Raw genomic sequence first — 21,144 nt, 5'->3', positions numbered from 1 at the left:
GAATACAGACATTAGCTACCTTGATCATTCCTGCCAGATAGAACAGGTGAGAAAACCCAAATTCAGATTCATGTTGGTGGATTATTAATGCAGCATGCTTATCGATTGGAGTAGATCTACTGTGCTAAGTACAGGATTATGTAAAGAGCAGAATAGTGTGTGTTAGTTACTGCGCTATTTACTTACAGCATAAAATAAAAAGACTCCCCGCATTCTTTTTAGGTACTACACAAGGACTTTCTACCAGTTCCAGTTCCATGAAGCGCTGTGTAAAGCTACTAAACACAGTGGTGAACTGCACAAATGTGATATCAGCAACTCCAAAGAAGCAGGCAAGATACTCAGGCAAGTTTTCAATCCCTCAGGTGTCCCGGTAAAGATGCACTAATGTGAATGCACTCGATGCACAGGAAATTCCATGCAATGTACCAATGTTACTTCTTAAAGCAAGCAGACATGGAAACAAAGCATGCTTGGCCCTTCATCCCATTTATTTACTTGCAGAGTTAGTAAAAGTATTAATAGAATGCCAGATATCAATTATATATTCACGGTCTTGTGTTTAGCATATACTGCCTGTAAGCATCACACTTACGTTCTGTCACACTTCAGACATAAGACTAATTTATCCTGTGACTCACGGTGACCAACACCACAGGAGATCAGTTTGTATTTAATAATTACAGAAAAATAACTCGAGATATATTGAATAATTGAGAGTTCTTGAGGTGATTGTTCATTACAGTCCAGACATGTCCTTTTCCTGTGATGTGAAGGTCTACATGAGAGCGGATATGGTTTCGAGTGTGAGCAGGCTTTGTGAATCCATGACTGTGCAATTGCAAGTTATAGTGGGGTAGATATTCTGATTGGTTACAACAAATAAATGGACGTAACCAATAAGAAATATGGGTGGAGATTGGTAATACTGGATGTTCATTTTCCAGCTGAGTTTGAGAACTTTCCAGTCACAATATTTAAATGAGACCCTGATGCTATAATTTAGATGTCCATGCAATGTCCTGGAGTTAACCAGAGTAACACTGAGTTAGAAACCTACCTGTATAAAATGGGCATCCCGGGTTGCTGTGGCATTTAAAGAGGCCGAGAGAAACACTTGTATTTAAAGGATATTTTTCCAGGTTTTTTGTTACTTTTTGTTCCTTTTTTTCCATGTCAGGACTTTGTTCTCAGGAGGCTTTTAGCCAAGTATTTTGAAACTCTCAGGTTTTTTTAGGACATCCACAATATTGGCACAATAGGTTACCCGTGGGAATCCCCTTTACTTACATTGTCGGAGGAAGAATAGGAGGAGCAACAGAAGACTGCCAGGCTGGTCAGGCTGGACCCAAGGGAGACTGCTGCCACCCTCAGTTCCCAAATACTCACATTTGCAGGCAGAGCACACCGACTTGGATTTGTCAGAAGAACTCTTCCCAGTGACGCTCCAAAATATCAGGCAGCCGGTGACAACATTGTGCTATTTGCTGTAAAGGCACCTTCTAATATCATAAAGCTGAGGTGGGACACTGCCAGTGGCAGCAACAGTCAGCCAAGCCCTCAAACTTTCTGCCTTTGCCTCCTTTCAGGCACCCTGCAATGCTGCCCTATGGAGGGAGTGCCCTGGACTGGCAAACCCTCCTTGCTGTCATCTGACACAGCATCGGCTACACTGCCAGCCATCAAACGGGGGTGGGGGGGGTTAGAATGTTGTGCAGTCCTATTCCTCAGACAAAGACTCACTTCACAGAATCACAGAATCTACAGTGCAGATAGAGGCCATTTCGGCCCATCGAGCCTGCACCGACACATATCCCACCCTATCCCCGTAACCCCACGTATTTAATCCCCTAACACTAAGGGTCAATTTATCATAGCCAAATCAACCTAACCTGCACATCTTTGGACTGTGGGAGGAAACCGGAGCACCCGGAGGAAACCCACGCAGACACAGGGAGAATGTGTAAACTCCACACAGACAGTCGCCCGAGGCCAGATTTGAACCCGGGTCCCTGGTGCTGTGAGGCAATAGTGCTAACCACTATGCCACCATGCTGTTTTTTTGTGCCAGACAATTTTGGTTTTGCCAGCCATTTTTGTTACCCAGGTATTCTTTGCAAAGTATGAAATATGCATAAAACCAGGTTAAATTTTTTTCTAAAAGGTGCAAGTTATTCTCCCTGGTATGCAGCCACTGACCGTTAAATGGCCACTTTGTTTGGATTTTACCCATTACCCCTTGTCAGCAGCTTTAGTCAGGTGACTTACACCTGACTTCCCCTTAACACCAAGTTCCAACACCAGGCCCAACAAGAGCCAGGAGCTCGGCCACATGATAGAAATCAAGCTGAATGCACAAAATCAGGCAGGGTCAGCAAACTAACATTCAGATTTGTCAGAAGAACTCTTCCCAGTGATGCTCCAAAATATCAGGCAGCCGGTGGCAACATTGTGCCATTTGCTGTAAAGGCACCTTCCAATATCATAAGGCCCGATTGGGAAATTACTATAGTGCGTGGAAAATGCGAGCTTGATGGGCTGAATGGATCTTTTCTTCCCATGTTCTTACCTCCTGTTTTTTTCTCATTAATTGAAGTCTAGGTACGGTACTGCGAACTGTCAGGTTTCTAGACGAATGGTTTGCATTTCATTCGTTTTTGTCATAACTAATTGGCTTCCAGAATTTATTGCTGTTTTTGAAATGTTTTTCTCCCCTTTCATCATTCTGGTTTTCCTACACCACATGTTACCCTGGGCAAGAGGGCACTCTTGGTCTCACTCCTTTGCCTTCGGTACTTTATAAGCAGCTCCTAGGAGTTTTCCAGGAACACTTGAGGTTGACTCAGCCTTTGATCTTCCCTCCTTCTCAGCTAAGCCTTGGGCTTTGCTCAGTACATCTCTACGATGGTACAGTTGCACTTATCACTACTAGTCATGGCTGCAAACCCAACTCCCAGTAATTACAACTTACGAAGGTCTGCGCTATCACTCAAGCAGAGGCACTACAGGATAGACAGCAGATTGACAATTCCCAAATACCTGATGTCAAAAAACAAGCACAGCTGCCTCCTGCCCAAGTATCCCCTGGTAATACCCACCATGCAAAAACTTTACTACACATCTACAGCTCATTAATTCAGTGATTGAACATTTCATATTACAAAACTACAAATAATGTGAGGTCCCCACCAAATCTGTGGCAATATTTCCTGCAACTCCTGTTTGAACCCCTCCAATCAGGTTTCTGCCCCAGTCTGCCCACAACACTGAAACAACCCCCATCAAAGTCACAAATGACATCCTCTGTGACTGCTACCATGGTGCACTACCCCATCTCTACTTCTCAACCTGTCTGCACTCTTTGACATAGTTTATTTATTCATTCACATGATGTGGGCATCACTAGCAAGGCCAGCATTTATCACCCATCCCTAATTGCTCTTGAGAAGATGGTGGTGAGTTGCGTTATAGAACTGGGTGGCTTGCTAGGCCATTTCAGAGGGCAGATTAAGAGTCAACCACATTGTTGTGAGTCTGGAGTCACATATAGGCCAGACCAGCAGATTTCCTTCCCTAAAGGACATTAGTGAACCAGATGGGTTTTTAGGACAATCCAGTAATATTCATGATCCCCAATACTGACACTAGCTTTTTATTCCAAATTAATTTAATTAACTGAATTTAAATTCCCAGCAGCCACGGTGGGATTTGAGCTCATGTCCCTGGATTATTAGTCCAGGCCTCTAGGATTACTAGCCCAGTGACATTACCACTATGCTACCATACCTAGATTGGCCATGCTATCCTTCTCCAATGTCTCTCCTCCATTGTCCAGCTGGGTGGGATTACCCTTTGCCTAGTTCCATTCCTAGCTATTCAGTCGTAACCAGAGAATCACCTGCAATGGCTTATCATCCCGCTCCACATGTATGCTGATGACACCCAGCTCTACTTCACCACCACCTCTCTCCACCCCTCCACTGTCTCTAAATTGTCAGACTGCTTATCCGGCAAACCAATCCTGGATAAGCTCTAATTTCCTCCAATTAAACATTGGGAAAACCGAAGCCATTGTCTTCAGCCGTCCCACAAACTCTGTTCCCTAGCCACTGACTCTACCCCCCTCCCTGGCCACTGTCTGAGGCTGAACCAGACTGTTTGCAACCTTGACATCCAATTTGACCTTGAGCTGAGCTTCCGACCCCATATATTCTCCATCACCAAGACTGCCTTTGTCCACCTCTGTAAAATTGCCCGTTTCCGCCCTTGCCTCAGCTCACCTGCTGCTGAAACAATTATCCATGCCTTTGTTACCTCCAGACTCAACTATTCCAATGCTCTCCTGGCCAGCCTCCCATCTTCCACCTTCCGTAAACTTTAGCTCATCCAAAACTTGGCTGCCCATGTCCTAACTCGCACCAAGTCCCGTTCACCCATCACCCCTGTGCTCGCTGACCTACATTGGTTTCTGGTCCAGCAACACCTCAAATTTAAAATTCTCATCCTCATTTTCAAAGGCTTTCGTGACCTTTTCCCTCCAGTCATGTGTAACCTCCTCCAGCCTTACAACCCTCTGAGAACTCTATGTTCCTCTAACTCTGGCCTTTTAAGCAGCCCACACTCCCATCACCCCACCATTTGGTGGCCATGCCTTCAGCCGTCTAGGCCCTAAGCTCTGGAGTTCCCTCCCAAAGCCTCTCCGCCTCTACCTCTCTCTCCTGCTCTAAGACATTCCTTAAAACTTATTTCTGACTAAGCTTTTAGTCACCCAACTAATTCTTTGGCTCAATGTGAACTGTCTTTTTCTGATTACGCTCTTATGAAGCACCTTGGGATTTTTTCCTATGTTAAAGGCGCTTTTTAAATGCAAGTTGTTGCTGTTGTGGTTGTTATCTCCGCAAAGTACGGTTACACTTGAGACAAGGCAGGCATCTATGTGTGAGAACTAATTCATGATACTGTGGCGTACCGATCACAGAAAGGACACAATCCGCTTTCCGGTCCGTAGACTATAAATCAGGCGTCATGCCTTTAAGAAGGATCACACCTTTAAGAAACTCGATCTGCAACATAGTTAAGCCCAGAGCGGGGGAGGAGGAGTCGAAGCTGTGCACTGATGAAAGGCAGTCGTACTTTGTGTAGTCTCTGACTCCATTTTGTGTTCAGCATGCAGCCTCAACAATTAAACCTTTTCTGTTGAACCTCTCCGAGTTCAGTATTTTTTGCTAGGAGTACGTAGGCTCCTACAATACTATTCTTTACCATCTTCAGCATATCGATTGTCAGCTTAGAAGCTACCTGGACAGGAGCCACACAGTCTTTTAATTATAGATACTTCACTGTTGCAAGAAGGATGAGATATCGCCATAGGCAACCACATGCTGCCAATAAGTAGAGAGGCTTATTTAAGTAGAAGCCATATATGATAGATATATATAGATAATAGATATAGATATATCTATCTTATATATATATAAATCGGTCGATCTGTCTGTCCTTCTGTCCTTCTGTCTGTCTGTCTGTCTGTCCTCACGTGTGCGTCTGTCGGGCTATGCGCTCGAAAGTTACAGAGCGTACCTATGCGTGCGTTACGTCGAAAGAAAGCTTACCTTTCCAAAACGGTCTTAAGCGTATTTACGTTTCGGCCGGGCTAAAATCGCGCCCGCGGTATCTGAAAAACCTTCAACATTCCGCTCATTAGCATCTCATTATCCGCTCATTAGCGACAGAGTGACCTTGAGGTCTTATCGTTCTGAACCGAGGTGAGTAGCCGTCATCTTGCTTCCATTCTTTTTCCTGCTTTCTGCGTCTTTCTTTTCAAATATACATTTCCAGCAAAATAAAATTGCTTTCATTACATTGAAGTTTTTTTTAAAACATTCATTTGTAAATATTTTCTCTAACCTGAAGATTCTTTTTCCTACCTTTCCCCGTTTTTGTTAGGCCTGAAAGCCTGGGGCTTTCTTGCCCAGCCAGGCCCGAGCTAGGTAATTGTCCCACGGCTTCTGCAAAGCTCCCCCCCCCAACACCCCCCCGGTGTCACATTACCCGGGGCAATGGCGTCAGCCACGAGGGTCAGGGTGCGCGCGCAGCAGGAGCAGCTGAGACGCGGTGTCTCTCTCTCTTCCCCGCTCGGCTCGGGCGGGGGGGGGCGGGGCTCTCGGGAGTGCGGATCTCGGCCGGGGCTTGGTGAGCGGGAAGGGTTACCCCGGCAACCGGGCCCGCCGGCCGTCTCACAGCCGCAATCGGCGGCCTTGAAGCCAGCTCGGGAGGGCGGGGCTCCGGAGGGCGGGGGGGCCATGCTCGGAAGATCGTGCCTCCGGGGAGTCTCCCCCTCCCCCCCTCTCTCCCCCTCCCTCTCTCCCTCCCCTCCCTCCCTTCCCCCCTTCCCCCTCCCCTTCCCCCCTTCCCCCCCTTCCACCTCCCCTTCCCCCCCTTCTCCCCTTCCCCCTCTCCTTCCCCCCTTCCCCCTCTCCTTCCCCCCTTCCCCTCCCCTTCTCCCCCCCTCCCCCCCTCACCCTCCCTCCCCTCCCCCTCCCCTTCCCCCCTCCCCCCTCTTCCCCCCAGTCGCTCTCTCTCTTCCCCCCAGTCACTCTCTCTCTTCCCCCCAGTCGCTCTCTCTCTTCCCCCCAGTCGCTCTCTCTCTCTCTTCCAACAACAACAAGCCCTCAAAAGACCCTCGGCACCGCCGGGCACTTCAGCTAGTATCTATATAAATATGTATAAATTATGAAGTTCACTCAAATAAACACCTGGTTGCTACTGTAGTGTATTTTTCTCTCTCATGCAGTGATATGCTTAAATTAGGGAAGTCTCAACCATGGACCAGAGCACTTTCGAAAGTAACTGGACAAACCAAAATGAATGCCACACCTCTGCTGAACTATTTTAAACCCTTGCATACCTGGCTGAAGAAAAATAATAAGGCGAATGGGAGAATGGTTGGTTGGTTCACTAACTGGAGCCCGTGTAAGTAAAGTGCCTGTTAATCCAGCAGTCTCTTCACATAGTTACTAAATCTTCATTATCATTGCTGATTTTGTTCTTTTTGTGCATGTTAATGTAATGACTGTGAGCAATCTGAGGAAATGATGATCTGTAAAGGATGCAACTCTTTCCCAAGCATTTTGCTGCCTTCTTCAGATAAGGGAATCAAGGGATCTGGGGATCGGGCGGGAAAGTGGAGTTGAGGTAAGAGATCAGCCATGATCTTATTGAATGGCAGAGCAGGCTTGAGGGGCCAAGTGGCCTGCTCCTGCTCCTAATTCTGATGTTCTTAATAACCCTGAAGAAGAGAAATTTTCAGGGCTATGGGGAAAGAGCAAGGGAGTGAGACTAATTGGATAGTTCTTTCAAAGAGCCGGCCCAATGGGCTTAAAGACCTCCTTCTGTGCTTTAAGATTCTACGGGGGTGATTTTCACTCAGAAGTCGGGAAGGAGGTGGGACTACAACTTTCGGGGTTGTAGTCCCGCCTCCATCGAGATGCGGCCAATCCACACGATTTAACTTGATTGACCTTGTTGAGCCCGCCCAGCGGGCTCAGCAGGCCAATTAAGGGCCACCCGGCAACAGGTGACATCACAGACTGAAATTTCATCTGTCAAAATGTTTTGACAGATGAAATATCAGCGTTTCACAGCTGTTTGAAGCTGTCAAACACAGAGTCTTACTTCTAACCTGAGTCCTTCTACACAGACTCAGTTAGAAATCTCTCTGGCACAGAAAGCTGCAGGCTGTCACTTTTGACAGTTCGCAGCCATTCTGCTTTCTGTGCCGGTTAGATGATGGACTCCCGAAACCTAGAGGAAGGAAGGCTAAAAAGTTAAGTACAGGTAATTTAAACTTCTTTACGCACTTTAGACACACCAAACACACTTACCTTTGCACTCATGCACCCATCACTCACCTGAACACCGACATCTCGACCCCTCCAAGTCCTTCAACCCGACGGCCCGACTCCTCTAACTTGGCGTGGTTTGGAGCCATCGGGAATCCCACACTTCAAGTTTAAAAATAGGGATTAGGCTAAAAACTGCCTGTTAACTACCTGTTAACAGGCAGTTAATTGTCATTAATCCCTTCCCGCCTCGAGTAGGTGGTTCCCAGTGCGGGGCGGGTACCCGCCTCCTTTGAAACTTACATGGAGGCGGGTTGGGGGCGGGATGGTGTCGGGACCCCCGAATTTGGGACTTTAACCCCCCGCACGCCTCCAATCCCAACTCCACGGGTCGGTTAAAATTGAGGCCTACGATTCTATGACCCTGAAGCCTGTCTGTGATTATCAATCAAGAAAAACATGGAAGCTGGGGATTCCTAGTCAGAGGCCCAAAGGTCTAATTTGAAAGCCACTTAACTACACTCAACTCTCTGCATTTGAGATTAGTTAGCGGAGGTTCATTCCAGACCTCGTGATACAATTTTAAGCCTTGAGATTTCTGCTGGGAGTTCCTGCTTCCCTGGCCCAGGAGGGACCAAGTGTATAACTGGATGCTGGTGCGCTGGAGAGCCTCCAGAAGGGCACAAGTTATCCCCACCTTGGGGTCCGGGGAAGCGGCCTGGGCACCCAAAGAGAAGGCACCCTTACACAGGAGGGGGTCTCCATGGAGACTCATGTCGGGGGGGAGGCAGTACACCCCCCGATGGTGATCAGGTGCCATATCTCCTGGCAGCAAGGGACAGGTGGGTATCACGATGAGGCTGTAATGATGCTGGACCCATGTGAAGTAGGTACTTTCCCATTGACTCTACAAACTGCAGTGGGAGGTCAACTGGGCAGCTTCTGTCCTCCTTACTCACTAAACATCAAAACATCCAAAACTGCTGCTGTATTCTACCCTTTACCAAGCCCCGATAACCCATCACTCAGCTCACTTGTCTTCACTCACCCTCACTCACCCTCCGCTGACCCTCACTCACCCTCCACTGACCCTCACTCACCATCAGTAACCCTCACTCACCCTCCACTAACCATCACTCGCCCTCACTCATCCTCCGCTCACCATCAATCGCCCTTACACATCCTCCGCTGACCCTCACTCACCCTCACTCACCCGCACTCACCCTCTCCTTCACTCAGCCTCACCCATCACTCATGCACTCGCTCTCATTCACCCTCACTCGCAATCACTCACCATCACCCAGTTCACTCACCTTCAATTGCCCTCGCCCTCACCCACCCTCACTCACTCACCATCACCCAGTTCACTCACACTCACCCTCACGAGATGTAAGTCTGGGTGCAGGGAATGGGGAAAGAACAAAAGGGAACGTCTGTGATAGGGTGAAGGGCAGGAGAGATCGAATGACAAAACGGATGATGGTGCGAGGCAAAAGGAGATGGTAATGGGACAAGTAAAGAAGCAAAAGATGAGACTAGAAGAGGTGTGAATGGGAATAGCAGAATCAGCACCTGCTGTCCAAAAAATTGGGCAGAGGTCATGGTCTGAAATTGTTGAACTCGATATTGAGTCTGGAGGGCTGTAAAGTGCCTAATTGAAAGATGAAGTGTTGTTCCTCGAGCTTACATTGAGCTTCATTGGAATAGTGAACGAGGTCGAGGACGGAGTGGTCAGAGTGTGAATGGGCTGGAAAATTAAAGTGACAGGCGACCGGAAGCTCAGGGTCACCCTTATGGACTGAACGGAGGTGTTTCACAAAGCGGTCATCCAATCTGCATTTGGTCTCCCCAATGTAGAGGAGACCGCATCGTGAGCAGCGAATACAGTATACTAAATTGCAAGATGTACAAGTAATTCGCTGTTTCGCCTGGAAGGATTGTTTGGGCCCCTGGACAGTGGGAAGGGAGGAGGTAAAAGGGCAGGAGTTGCATCTCCTGCGCTTGCATGGGAAGGTGCTGTGGGATGGAGAGAGGGGGTGTTGGGGATGATTGAAGAGCAGGCGAAGGTATTGCAGAGGGAACGGTTCCTTCAGAATGCTGAAAGAGGAGGGGAAGATATGTTTGGTGATGGCATTGCACTGGAGGTGACGGAAATGGCAAAGGATGATCCATAGAAACATAGAAACATAGAAGATAGGAGCAGGAGTAGGCTATTCGGCCCCTCGAGCCTGCTCCGCCATTTGATGAGATCATGGCTGATCATCCAAACTCAGTACCCCGTACCTGCCTTCTCCCCATATCCCTTGATATCTTTAGCTCTAAGAAATATATCTAACTCTTTCTTGAATATATTTAAAGACTTGGCCTCAACTGCCTTCTGTGGTAGAGAATTCCACAGGTTCATCATTCTCTGGGTGAAGAAATTCTTCCTCATCTCTGTCCTAAATGGCTTACCCCTTATCCTTAGACTATGACCCCTGGTTCTGGACTCTCCGACCATCGGGAACATTCTACCTCCATCTAGTTTGTCCAGACCTGTCAGAATTTTATAAGTTTCGATGAGATCCCCTCTCATTCTTCTAAACTCCAGCGAGTATAAGCCCAATCGACCCAATCTCTCCTCATACGTCATTCCTGCCATCCCAGGGATCAGCCTTGTGAATCTTCGCTGAACTCCTTCCATGGCAAGAACATCCTTCCTCAGATAAGGCGACCAAAACTGCACACAGTACTCAAGGTGTGGTCTCACCAAGGCCCTGTACAACTGCAGCAGGACATCCTTGCTCCTGTACTCAAACCCTTTTGCGATGAAGGCCAACATACCATTTGCCTTCTTCACCGCCTGCTGCACCTGCATGCTTACCTTCAGCAACTGGTGCACAAGGACACCCAGGTCTCGTTGCACTTCCCCTTCTCCCAATCTATTGCCATTCAAATAATAGTCTGCCTTTCTGTTTTTGACACCAAAGTGGATAACCTCGCATTTATCCACGTTATATTGCATCTGCCACGCTTCTGCCCAATCACCCAACCTGCCCAAATCATCCTGGAGTTTCTCGGTATCCTCCTCGCAGCACACTCGCCCACCCAGCTTTGTGTCATCTGCAAACTTGGAGATATTACATCTAGTTCCCTTATCTAGATCATTAATGTATATTGTGAATAGCTGGGGTCCAAGGACCGATCCCTGCGGTGCCCCACTAGTCACTGCCTGCCACTCGGAAAAAGACCCATTAATTCCTACTCTCTGCTTTCTGTCCGCCAACCAGTTCTCTATCCAAGTCAATACCTTGCCCCCAATCCCATGTGCCTTAACTTTACATGCTAACCTCTTATGCGGGATCTTATCAAAAGCCTTTTGAAAGTCCAAATACACCACGTCTACTGGTTCTCCCTTATCTATTTTCCCAGTTACATCCTCAAAAAATTCCAGTAGATTAGTCAAGCACGATTTACCTTTTGTAAATCCATGTTGACTTTGTCCGATCCTGTCACTGTTTTCCAAGTGCTCAGCTATTACATCCTTTATAATGGACTCTAGCATTTTCCCCACTACCGATGTTAGGCTTACCGGTCTGTAATTCCCCGCTTTCTTTCTAGCACCCTTTTTGAATAGTGGGGTAACATTAGCTACCCTCCAATCCATGGGTACAGTGCCAGATTCCAGCGAATTTTGGAAGATGATCAGCAATGCATCTACTATTTCTAGGGCCACCTCCTTAAGTACCCTAGGATGTAGATTATCAGGCCCTGGGGATTTATCGGCCTTCAATCCCATCAATTTCCCTAACACCATTTCCCTACAAATACTGATTTCTTTCAGTTCCTCCCTCTCATCAGACCCTATGTTCTCCAATATCTCTGGGAGGTTATTTTTGTCCTCCTTTGTGAAGACAGAACCAAAATATGCATTTAATTGGTCTGCCATTTTTTTGTTCCCCATTATAATTTCCCCCGCTTCTGACTGCAAGGGACCTACACTTGATTTCACTAATCTTTTTCTCTTCACGTATCTATAAAAGCTTTTACAGTCAGTTTTTATGTTCCCTGCAAGCTTACTTTCATATTCTATTTTCCCCTTCTTAATTAATCCCTTTGTCCTCCTTTGTTGAATTCTAATCTGCTCCCAATCCTCAGGGTTACTGCTTTTTCTGGCCAATTTATATGCCCTCTCCTTGGATCTTATGCTATCCCTAATTTCCCTTGTTAGCCACGGTTGAGTCACCCTTTTTGTTTTATTCTTATCCCAAACTGGGATGAACAACTTCTGTAGTTCATCCATGCTGTCTTTGAATGTTTGCCATTGCCTATCCACCGTCAACCCTTTGAGTGTCATTCCCCAATCAATCCTACCCAATTCGCGCCTCATATCTTCGTAGTTTCCTTTATTTAATTTCAGGACCCTAGTCTCCGAGTCAACTACTTCACTCTCCATCCTAATGAAGAATTCTATCATATTATGATCGCTCTGACCCAAGGGGTCTCGTACAACAAGATTGCTAATTAATCCTCTCTCATTACATAATACCCAGCCTAAGATGGCCTGATCTCTGATTGGTTCCTCGACATATTGTTCCAGAAAACCATCCCGTAAACATTCTAGGAATTCCTCCTCCACAGTATTTTTACTAATTTGGTTAGCCCAATCTATATGTAAATTAAAGTCACCCATGATGACTGCTGTGCCCTTACTGCATGCTTCTCTAATTTCCCTTTTAATGCCATCCCCAACCTCCGTATTACTGTTTGGAGGTCTATATACCACTCCCACTAACGTTTTCTGCCCCTTGATATTTCTCAGTTCTACCCATACAGATTCCGCATCATCAGAGTTAATATCCTTCCTTTCAATTGTGTTAATCGCCTCTTTAACGAGCAATGCTACCCCACCTCCCTTTCTTTTTTGCCAATCCTTCCTAAATATTGAATACCCCTGGATGTTGAGTTCCCAGCCTTGGCCACCCTGGAGCCATGTTTCTGTAATCCCAATCAAATCATATTCGTTTACCTCTATTTGCGCAGCTAATTCGTCCACCTTGTTCCGAATGTTCCTTGCATTAAGACACAAAGGCCTAGAAATTCAGTTGGTTGCGCCAGCCGGTAGCGCCTTAGGAGGAGTAGATGTCGGGCGCTAGGCGGCTAGCGGCCGGGCGCAGCACGATCTGCGCCTCTCCCCAACTTCACTCACGATTTAGCGGCGGCGCAAAGTCTTTGCGCGCGCTCAGCTGCGCGCGCAGATCCTGACGTCATTTCCTCGTGCAACGCCCTTTGTGCGCCCCAAACTGGAAATTCAGTCGCGACGCCCCATTGTGTGCCTGGCGCCCCTAGCAACTGGTAGAGTGGAACGGTGCTCAGTCGATGCGGGGCGCGGGGGGCGCAAATTAAAGGGCACTCCTCCTGCACTATAAAAGGCTGCCATTTCGCAGCACTCCTTCTTGAGAGACGGATCTTTGCAGAGAGACCAAGGTAGAGAGCTTTCTGCTTTGGCTCAACACTCGGACAGGTACTTGTGGCTTCAGGCCACAGCTTTCCACTTGTCTTTGCCTTCATTGACATATCATTGTTTGCTAACATATTATGGGGGCTGCAATGGGTGCAAACGCTGGCTTTCTCCATTGCATCCAAAGGGCTCACAGACGCCGTGAGAGAGTGGCAGCCCTGTCTAGACGGAGAGGGGGCAACAGGCGTCGGGAAAGGAGGCCTTACCCACCCAGGGTATACCACCAGCAGTTCTCCTATCTCAACATGTCTGACGAGCAGTGTGTTCGGAGGCTGCGATTCCGAAGGGAGGTGGTCACAGAGATCTGCCACCTGCTTGGCGGTGATCTGCAGCCACAGCTGAGGAGCAGGACGTCTCTGTCGGTGGCAGTGAAGGTGATGGTGGCTCTCAACTTCTATGCCACCGGCTCCTTCCAATCCGCTACTGGGGACATTTCCAACATCTCCCAGTTCGCCGTGCATTGCTGCATCCGCCAGGTGACCAATGCCCTTTTCAAAAGGAGACGTCAGTTCATCTCCTTCTCCATGGCCCTTGCCAAGCAGCAACAGCGTGCAATGGGCTTTGCAGCATTCGCGGGCTTCCCCATGGTGCAGGGCGCCATTGACTGCACGCATGTGGCTTTGCGGGCACCTCTGGAGAATTCCGAGGATTACCGCAACCGGAAGGGCTACCATTCGCTCAACGTCCAGCTGGTGTGTGACCACAGGCAACTCATCCTAGCTGTCAATGCCCGCTTTCCAGGCAGCAGCCACGATGCCTTCATCCTGCGCCAGACATGTTCCAGGCCCAGCCTCACCCACGAGGATGGCTTCTCGGGGACAAAGGCTATCCTTTGTGTACCTGGCTGATGACCCCGCTCCGTGCGCCCAGCACCCCTGCTGAAGAGGGATACAACGATAGTGTTAAGTCTGTGTGTTATAGTGATAATTACTACACAGACTACAAGAGTAAATTCAACAGGTCTTTACTGGTTGGAGGTCGGGACTATACCGAATACCATATTAATACACAGTGCTTATATACTGGTGTGGTCACCACCGGTATTACGTATACAGCAGCCAGAGAAAGTAGTACATCTCTTAAGGTGGAACAGGCTTAAGTTCTCTTAAGGTGGAACAGGTTACATACACCACAATCCTCCCTTTTTAGCTTAACAGTCATATCCCCATTTAACATAACATAATAACATATATACATATATAACTTCAGGTATAACAGTTCAAAGGTTCAGTCTCTCAGGAGGCTTTCTGATGCGGCTTGGATAACGCCTCTCAGTAGTCTCTGATTCTTGTTGTTGAGGTGCCTCCTCTATTTGGTTTCCAATGTATTGGGTGTCATCATCATCAAGTACATTCCCTGCCGAGGTAGATGCCTCAGGTTCATTAACGTCTTCCACAGTTGTCTCTGTCACAACCATGGGTTCGACCCTTGCTCTCGACTCTACCAGTTGATCCGCATGACGCCTTATCACATTATGACCAATATCTACTGTGTACATCAGAGGTCCTTGTCTGGCCCGAATTGTTCCGGACTGCCATTTTTCGTTTCCATAGCCCCTTGCCAACACTGGTTGTCCTACGTCGAAAGTTCGAGTGGTCTTGTTGTTAATATGCCGAAACTGTTTGTTTTCCCTTCCCTCCGCACATTTGGTTTTAACAAGTCCAACTTGGACCGCAACCTCCTGTTATAAAACATCATGGCAGGACTTTGGTTAGTCACTGCATGATCGGCGTTTCGATATGACATCAGGAACTTGTCGACCTTGTGTTGCAGCGGAATCTGATCATCGTTCATGGCCTTAATTGCCTTTTTGAATGTCTGGACAAATCTTTCAGCCAACCCGTTTGTCGCCGGATGATATGGGGCAGAGGTATAATGTTTTACTCCATTCTTCTTTAAGAATTGTCGGAATTCTTCTGATACAAACTGTGGTCCGTTGTCCGAACAGATCTGTTCTGGCAATCCGTTCCTTGCGAATATTGTTCTTAACACCGCAATTGTCTTTTCTGAAGTAGTGGTGTTCATCTTGATGACTTCTGGCCATTTGGAATGTGCGTCCACCGCGATTAGGAACATGGAGTCCATGAATGGACCAGCAAAGTCAATGTGTACGCATTGCCATGGGGCTGAAGGCCATTCCCATGGGTGTAGCGGTGCTATCGGAGGTGCATTTTGCACTTTTTGGCACCCAGCGCAGCTTTTCGTTAACTCCTCAATCTGTTGGTCAATACCCGGCCACCATACATAAGCCCTAGCAAGACTTTTCATTTTAACTCCCCCCAGATGACCTTCATGCAGTTCGTTTAAACCTCTTTCCCTTAACTTGGGAGGAATAATCACTCTTGTCCCGTACATCAAGGTACCATGGCAGACGGACAGCTGGTCTCGCCTTGCCGAAAATGCCGGTAACAGAGGATCACCCCGTGTTGCCATCCTTTCACTGTCACCTCGTAGACTCTGGACAGTGTCGGGTCGTTCCTGGTTTCTCTTTCAATACTTGCATTGGTGACTGGTAAACACTCGATGATGGTCGAATGAAATAACTCAACAGGGTCAACTTTCGTCGTGTCTTCTTCTTCAGGTAGTGGCAGGCGCGACAGCCCATCAGCATTGCCATGCTGTTTCGTACCTTTGAATTCTATTTGATATTGATGTGCCCCTAGGAAAAGAGACCATCTCTGGAGACGCTGCGCTGTCATCACCGAAACACCCTTCTTAGGGTTAAAAATTGATACCAACGGTTGATAGTCTGTCAGAAGTGTGAATTTTTGGCCCTGCAGGTAATGATTAAACTTCTTCACTCCCCATACAAGGCTAAGAGCCTCCCTATCGATCTGCGCATAGTTGCGCTCAGCGGAGGTCAATGATCTGGATGCAAACGCGACTGGCCTTTCCGTGCCATTTGGCAACTTGTGTGAGAGTACTGCCCCAATACCATATGGAGAAGTATCACAAGCCAACCGAATAGGCAGTGTCGGGTTGAAGTGAGCCAACACTTCCTCTGAGGTGATCAATTCTTTGCTTTTGCGAAATGCCTTCTTACAGTTTTTGCCCCATTCCCATGGTACCCCTTTCTGTAAAAGAGCGTTTAACGGGTGCAGTACCATGGATAGATTTGGCAGAAATTTATGGTAATAGTTAATTAATCCTAGAAACGACCTCAACTGAGAGACATTCTCCGGAGCGGGAGCCTTTACAACTGCCTCAATCTTGTCAGGAGACTTATGAAGCCCCTCCCGGTCAATGACATGGCCACAGTACGAGATCCGCTTCTGGAAGAACTCACATTTCTGCCGATTTACTCTAAGTCCATACTCTTTCAGTCTGTTGAGCACCAGTTCCAAGTTTGCGAGATGTTGTTCATCACCATCACCTGTGATCAGAATATCGTCCAGGTAACATTGTGTGCCTGGAATTCCCTGTAATACCTGCTCCATGGCCCTCTGCCAAATTGCTGGAGCCGATGCCACTCCAAAAACCAGCCTATTGTACTGGTACAACCCTTGATGCGTGTTGATCGTGAGGTATTGGCGTGACTCTTCCTCAACCTCCATCTGCAAGTACGCCTGCGCCAGGTCTATCTTGGTGAAGTGTTTCCCGCCAGACAATGAAGCGAAAATATCCTCAATCCGTGGAAGCGGATACTGCACCGTGTGAAGCACCGGATTAACGGTGATTTTGAAGTCTCCACAGATGCGAACCTTCCCTGGATCTCCTGGCTTGTTGCTCACAGGACGTTTCATAACGGGAACAATGGGCGTAGCCCACTCACTCCAATCTACCATAGACAGTACACCTGAACGTTCTAGTGCTTCCAGTTCCGCTTCAACAGTAGGTCGTATTGCATAGGGTACCGGTCTGGCTTTAAAAAATTTTGGTTGTGCATGTTCATCAATCTTGATGTTTGCCGTAATTCCTCTCAGTGTTCCCAGTCCCTGCTGGAACACCTCTTTAGCATCATCCAATATTCTGGACAATCGTTTAGGTTTGACCTCTGTTTCCCCGGAATCTACCGTTAGTGCCTTCAAGGAGTGCCAGTCCATATTCATTTTCCTAATCCACTCCCGTCCTAGTAGTGGTGGACCTCCTTCAGGTAGCACTTGGCTTTCTTCGCCCTTGTGGACCACTTCTACCTCTATTTTTCCGATGGGGTACACTCTTTGCCCCGTGTATGTTTTCAATATAATCTCCGTATCCTGTAGGGGAATATGTTGGAATAACCTGGAATAACCTTCTGTAATCTTTCTTATTCATGACCGTCAATGCCGGTCCAGTGTCCAATTCCATTTTTACTTGGACTCCTGCTATCTGAAGAGTGACCCAAATTGTCTGGAGATCTGCATCCTTACCAACGTTGTGTACTCTTAAGCTATCCAGTTCATTACTGCTAGCGTCTGAACCTGACTTCTGTTCGGTCAAAGTGTTCTTTGTCACCTTGTGTACCTTTGCGTATTTTCCTTGCGGTGACTTTTTGTTGCTGGTCTTCTTTCCTGACCGGCATACTTTAGCTATGTGGCCAAGCCTGCCACACGTTCTGCATTCTCGGTTTTTAAACCAACACTGGTTCTGATCGTGCGTTGTCTTTCCACAACGATAACATTTGACAGAACTCAAACCCAATTTGTTTGTACCGAGTTCCGGTGACCGTAGCTGCATTACTGCCGTGCCTTTTGCTGCAGCTTCGTGTGCTGCTGCCATAGTGACCGCCTTCTCAAGCGTCAGCTCATTCTCCTCGAGCAGTCGCTTTTGTGTATCCTGTTTAAATAAACCACACACAAATTTATCTCGTAGTGCCTCTGTCAGTCCCGTTCCAAACTGACAATATTTTGCTAGCTTACGTAATTCCATCAAATATTCAGCATTGCTTTCATTCTGCAGCTGCCTTCTGTTGTAAAATTTAAATCGTTCCGCTAGCATCAGCGGCGTGGGGTTTAGATGATTTTTCAGGACAGTAACAATCTCATCAAACGTCTTATCCGTTGGTTCATCTGGTGATAACAGGTGTTTCAATTGCCCGTATGTCTTCGCACCCATTAAATTTAATAATGTTAGTGCTTTATCTGCATCAGGAATTTTATTTGCCTTACAATAATTTTGTATGCGTTCTACATACATGGCCCAATCTTCGATGTCACTATCAAAGGTATTAATGTTTCCATGTTTAGGCATCGTTGCAATTTATTGTATTTTTATGTTATCCAAGGTGGCAGCTTCCCGCTCTTGTCGTCGTCCTCCGCCCACAAAATGGCGGTTTTCCCACGCTTGGCGGTCTTCAACCGTCCCCCGACGCTGTCTCCGCTTCACCGCGGCTCTCGCGCCTTCAGTTTCCCCAGACGCTGCGCCTTTTAGCCCGAATGCGGCCCTTATCTCCGGTCGCGATCGATGTCCCCGCGCTGCGCCTCTCGCTCGAAAGCGGCCCGGCCCTTATCTCCGGTCGCGATCGATCTCACCGCCCTTATTCCCCCATCTTCCCAGCCCCGTCTGTACAGCCAACGCGGTTGACTTTCTGTCGCTTCGCTGCCCGGCTTACCCACCACCGAGGTAGAAAAGAAGAAAGCTGACAGTCGCTGATGGAGGCTTCGAGGTCAGGATGTCTTCTGCACTCCGGTTTCTCGATGCCTGCCGCTCGACGTGTCTTCCAGTAGGGTGATGAGGGTGGAAACCTCTCTTCGACGTCCTGTCTGTGGACGAAGCCGCCGTGGAAATAACTGCCGCAGGGTAAGAATCGGACTCTTCGCCACTGTTAAGTCTGTGTGTTATAGTGATAATTACTACACAGACTACAAGAGTAAATTCAACAGGTCTTTACTGGTTGGAGGTCGGGACTATACTGAATACCATATTGATACACAGTGCTTATATACCGGTGTGGTCACCACCGGTATTACGTATACAGCAGCCAGAGAAAGTAGTACATCTCTTAAGGTGGAACAGGCTTAAATTCTCTTAAGGTGGAACAGGTTACATACACCACAGATAGCCATCAAGCAACCAGGAACATCATAGAGCAAACAATCGGCGTCCTGAAGCAACGGTTCCGCTGTCTGGATCGTTCCGGTAGAGCCCTACAATATTCGCTGGAGCGAGTCTCCCATTTCGTGGCCGTTTGCTGCATGCTGCACAACCTGGCTATCCGCAGGACTCAGCCACTGCCACCAGAGATTAGAGGACCACCTGAGGAGGAGGAGGACCAGCACAGGAGGGAGGCAGAAAGTGCAAGGGCCGCCCGTCGCCGGCTTATTGAACGTCGGTTCTAGGCCCCCTCTCAGGGAATGGCTTGTGCCAATGTCAGCAGATGAATGTAGCCACTCCACAAGCCCTCAGCCGAGCAGGGCAACCAGGACTTGACAAAAAAAACCATGCACAGTGCAATTTAAGAACATTAATTTATTGCAAACCTCTGCCCTTCCCACATTACAACCTCATGTGGAGAAGCCCCCTCCAAAAACACAAAACTAACAAACAGTCTCAGCCTTACAAAAACGATAAAAGACACCAGTCTCGGCCTTACAAAAACAAACAAATGCACCAGTCTCGGCCTTACAAAAACAAAGAAAGACACCAGTCTCAGCCTTACAAAAGCCACAAACCATTTGTGCAGACCTTCTACTTTTTGCCCTGCGAGGGCGATGCCTTTCGCATCCTTGCCTGGCCCCTGCCCGCCCTGCAGCTCCTCCTCAATGGGAGCCCAGTGGCTGCAGCAAGGCTGGGGGAAGGCCGCTGAGGGTCAGATGGCGAGACGGCAGATGCCCTTGGGGGTCGGCCTGCACCAGCTCTGGCCCTCGAGGGGCCGGCTGCTGACTGCTGCAACTCTGCTTGGGCGGCAGCAGTCTGTCCAGCGGCTCGTGGCAGCTGCAATGGCGGAGTGGCAGTGTCGGCTGCAGGAATGGTGCCAACCTGACAGATCGCAGGTGCTCGCTGGTCGCCTGATACAGTGGCACTCGCATGGGCCAGCACTGCAGCATGCGCAGCAAACAGCTGAAGAACAGACTGCTGGGCTGCTGCTGCGCGGCGAGTGCCCTGGTGATGCCTGGCTGATCCAGCGAGGGGGCAGCAGTTAGTGCCCGTGTGGCCCTGGTCTGTGTCCGCATGACAACAGCCAGTGAATGAATGGCACGACTGAGCACTTGGCTCGAAGCCGCCTGTGCTGCCGCGAAGTCCTGTAGACTCCTGGCCTGTGCTGCACTGAATTGATCCAGACTCCTGGCCTGTGCTGCTCCAAATTGCTGCACACTCCTTGACAAAGACTCAATGGAGTCAGGCATCCTTGCCACTGCAGCCATGAGCTCATTGTGCCTGCGCTCAGCCTGGACGGCCATTTCCTCCAGGAGCCGCACCTCCTCTGCGCTGACCATCGCAGAACTGGAGGCCACACTCACCCTCTGGGGAGAAGTCCGCCGAGCTTCCCCACCCCTCCCGCGTTGCTGCAGGCCGCTGGGCCCCGGAGCTTCACTCTCCTCCGACCCTTCCCCCCGGCTCCCCTCCAGGGAAGACGTGTCCCCTTCATCGCCATGGGCTGGCGCGGCTGAGGGTGGCACTGATGGGCCGGCTTCCTCTTCCTCCTCCTCTAATTCGGAAGCGCTGACAGTGGCAGCTTGAGGGCCCGCCTCCTCACCTGGCGATTCACCATCTGAAAGCAGGAAGGCACAAGAGTAGCTTTAGAGTGAGGACAGGGCAGCAGCGAGGGAGGCATGAGTGCTGCCATTCACTGCATTGGTCGGACAGTGGCAAAGGATGCTGATCTGAGGCGCAAGTGGAACGAGAGAGGTCAAAAAGGTGATGCCCTTACCATTGGTGCCCAGAACA

The 21,144-nt window shown here is 48.5% G+C and overlaps 1 protein-coding gene across 1 annotated transcript in view; it reads left to right on the top strand.

Annotated features, from left to right (window-relative positions):
- ace2 (angiotensin I converting enzyme 2) overlaps positions 1-21,144 on the top strand; it is a 120,175-nt gene that overhangs the window by 45,206 nt on the left and 53,825 nt on the right. The window contains 2 exon segments of the mRNA XM_086006522.1: positions 223-345; positions 6,791-6,969. Of these exon segments, the coding sequence (XP_085862648.1) occupies positions 223-345; positions 6,791-6,969 (302 nt within the window).

Source organism: Somniosus microcephalus, chromosome 14, assembly GCF_052327205.1.
Source record: "Somniosus microcephalus isolate GS21.2 chromosome 14, FLI_Smic_1.0, whole genome shotgun sequence".
Lineage (NCBI taxonomy): Eukaryota > Metazoa > Chordata > Chondrichthyes > Squaliformes > Somniosidae > Somniosus > Somniosus microcephalus.
Note: the sequence above shows the minus strand (reverse complement) of the source record. Positions and strands in the feature narration are given on the sequence as shown.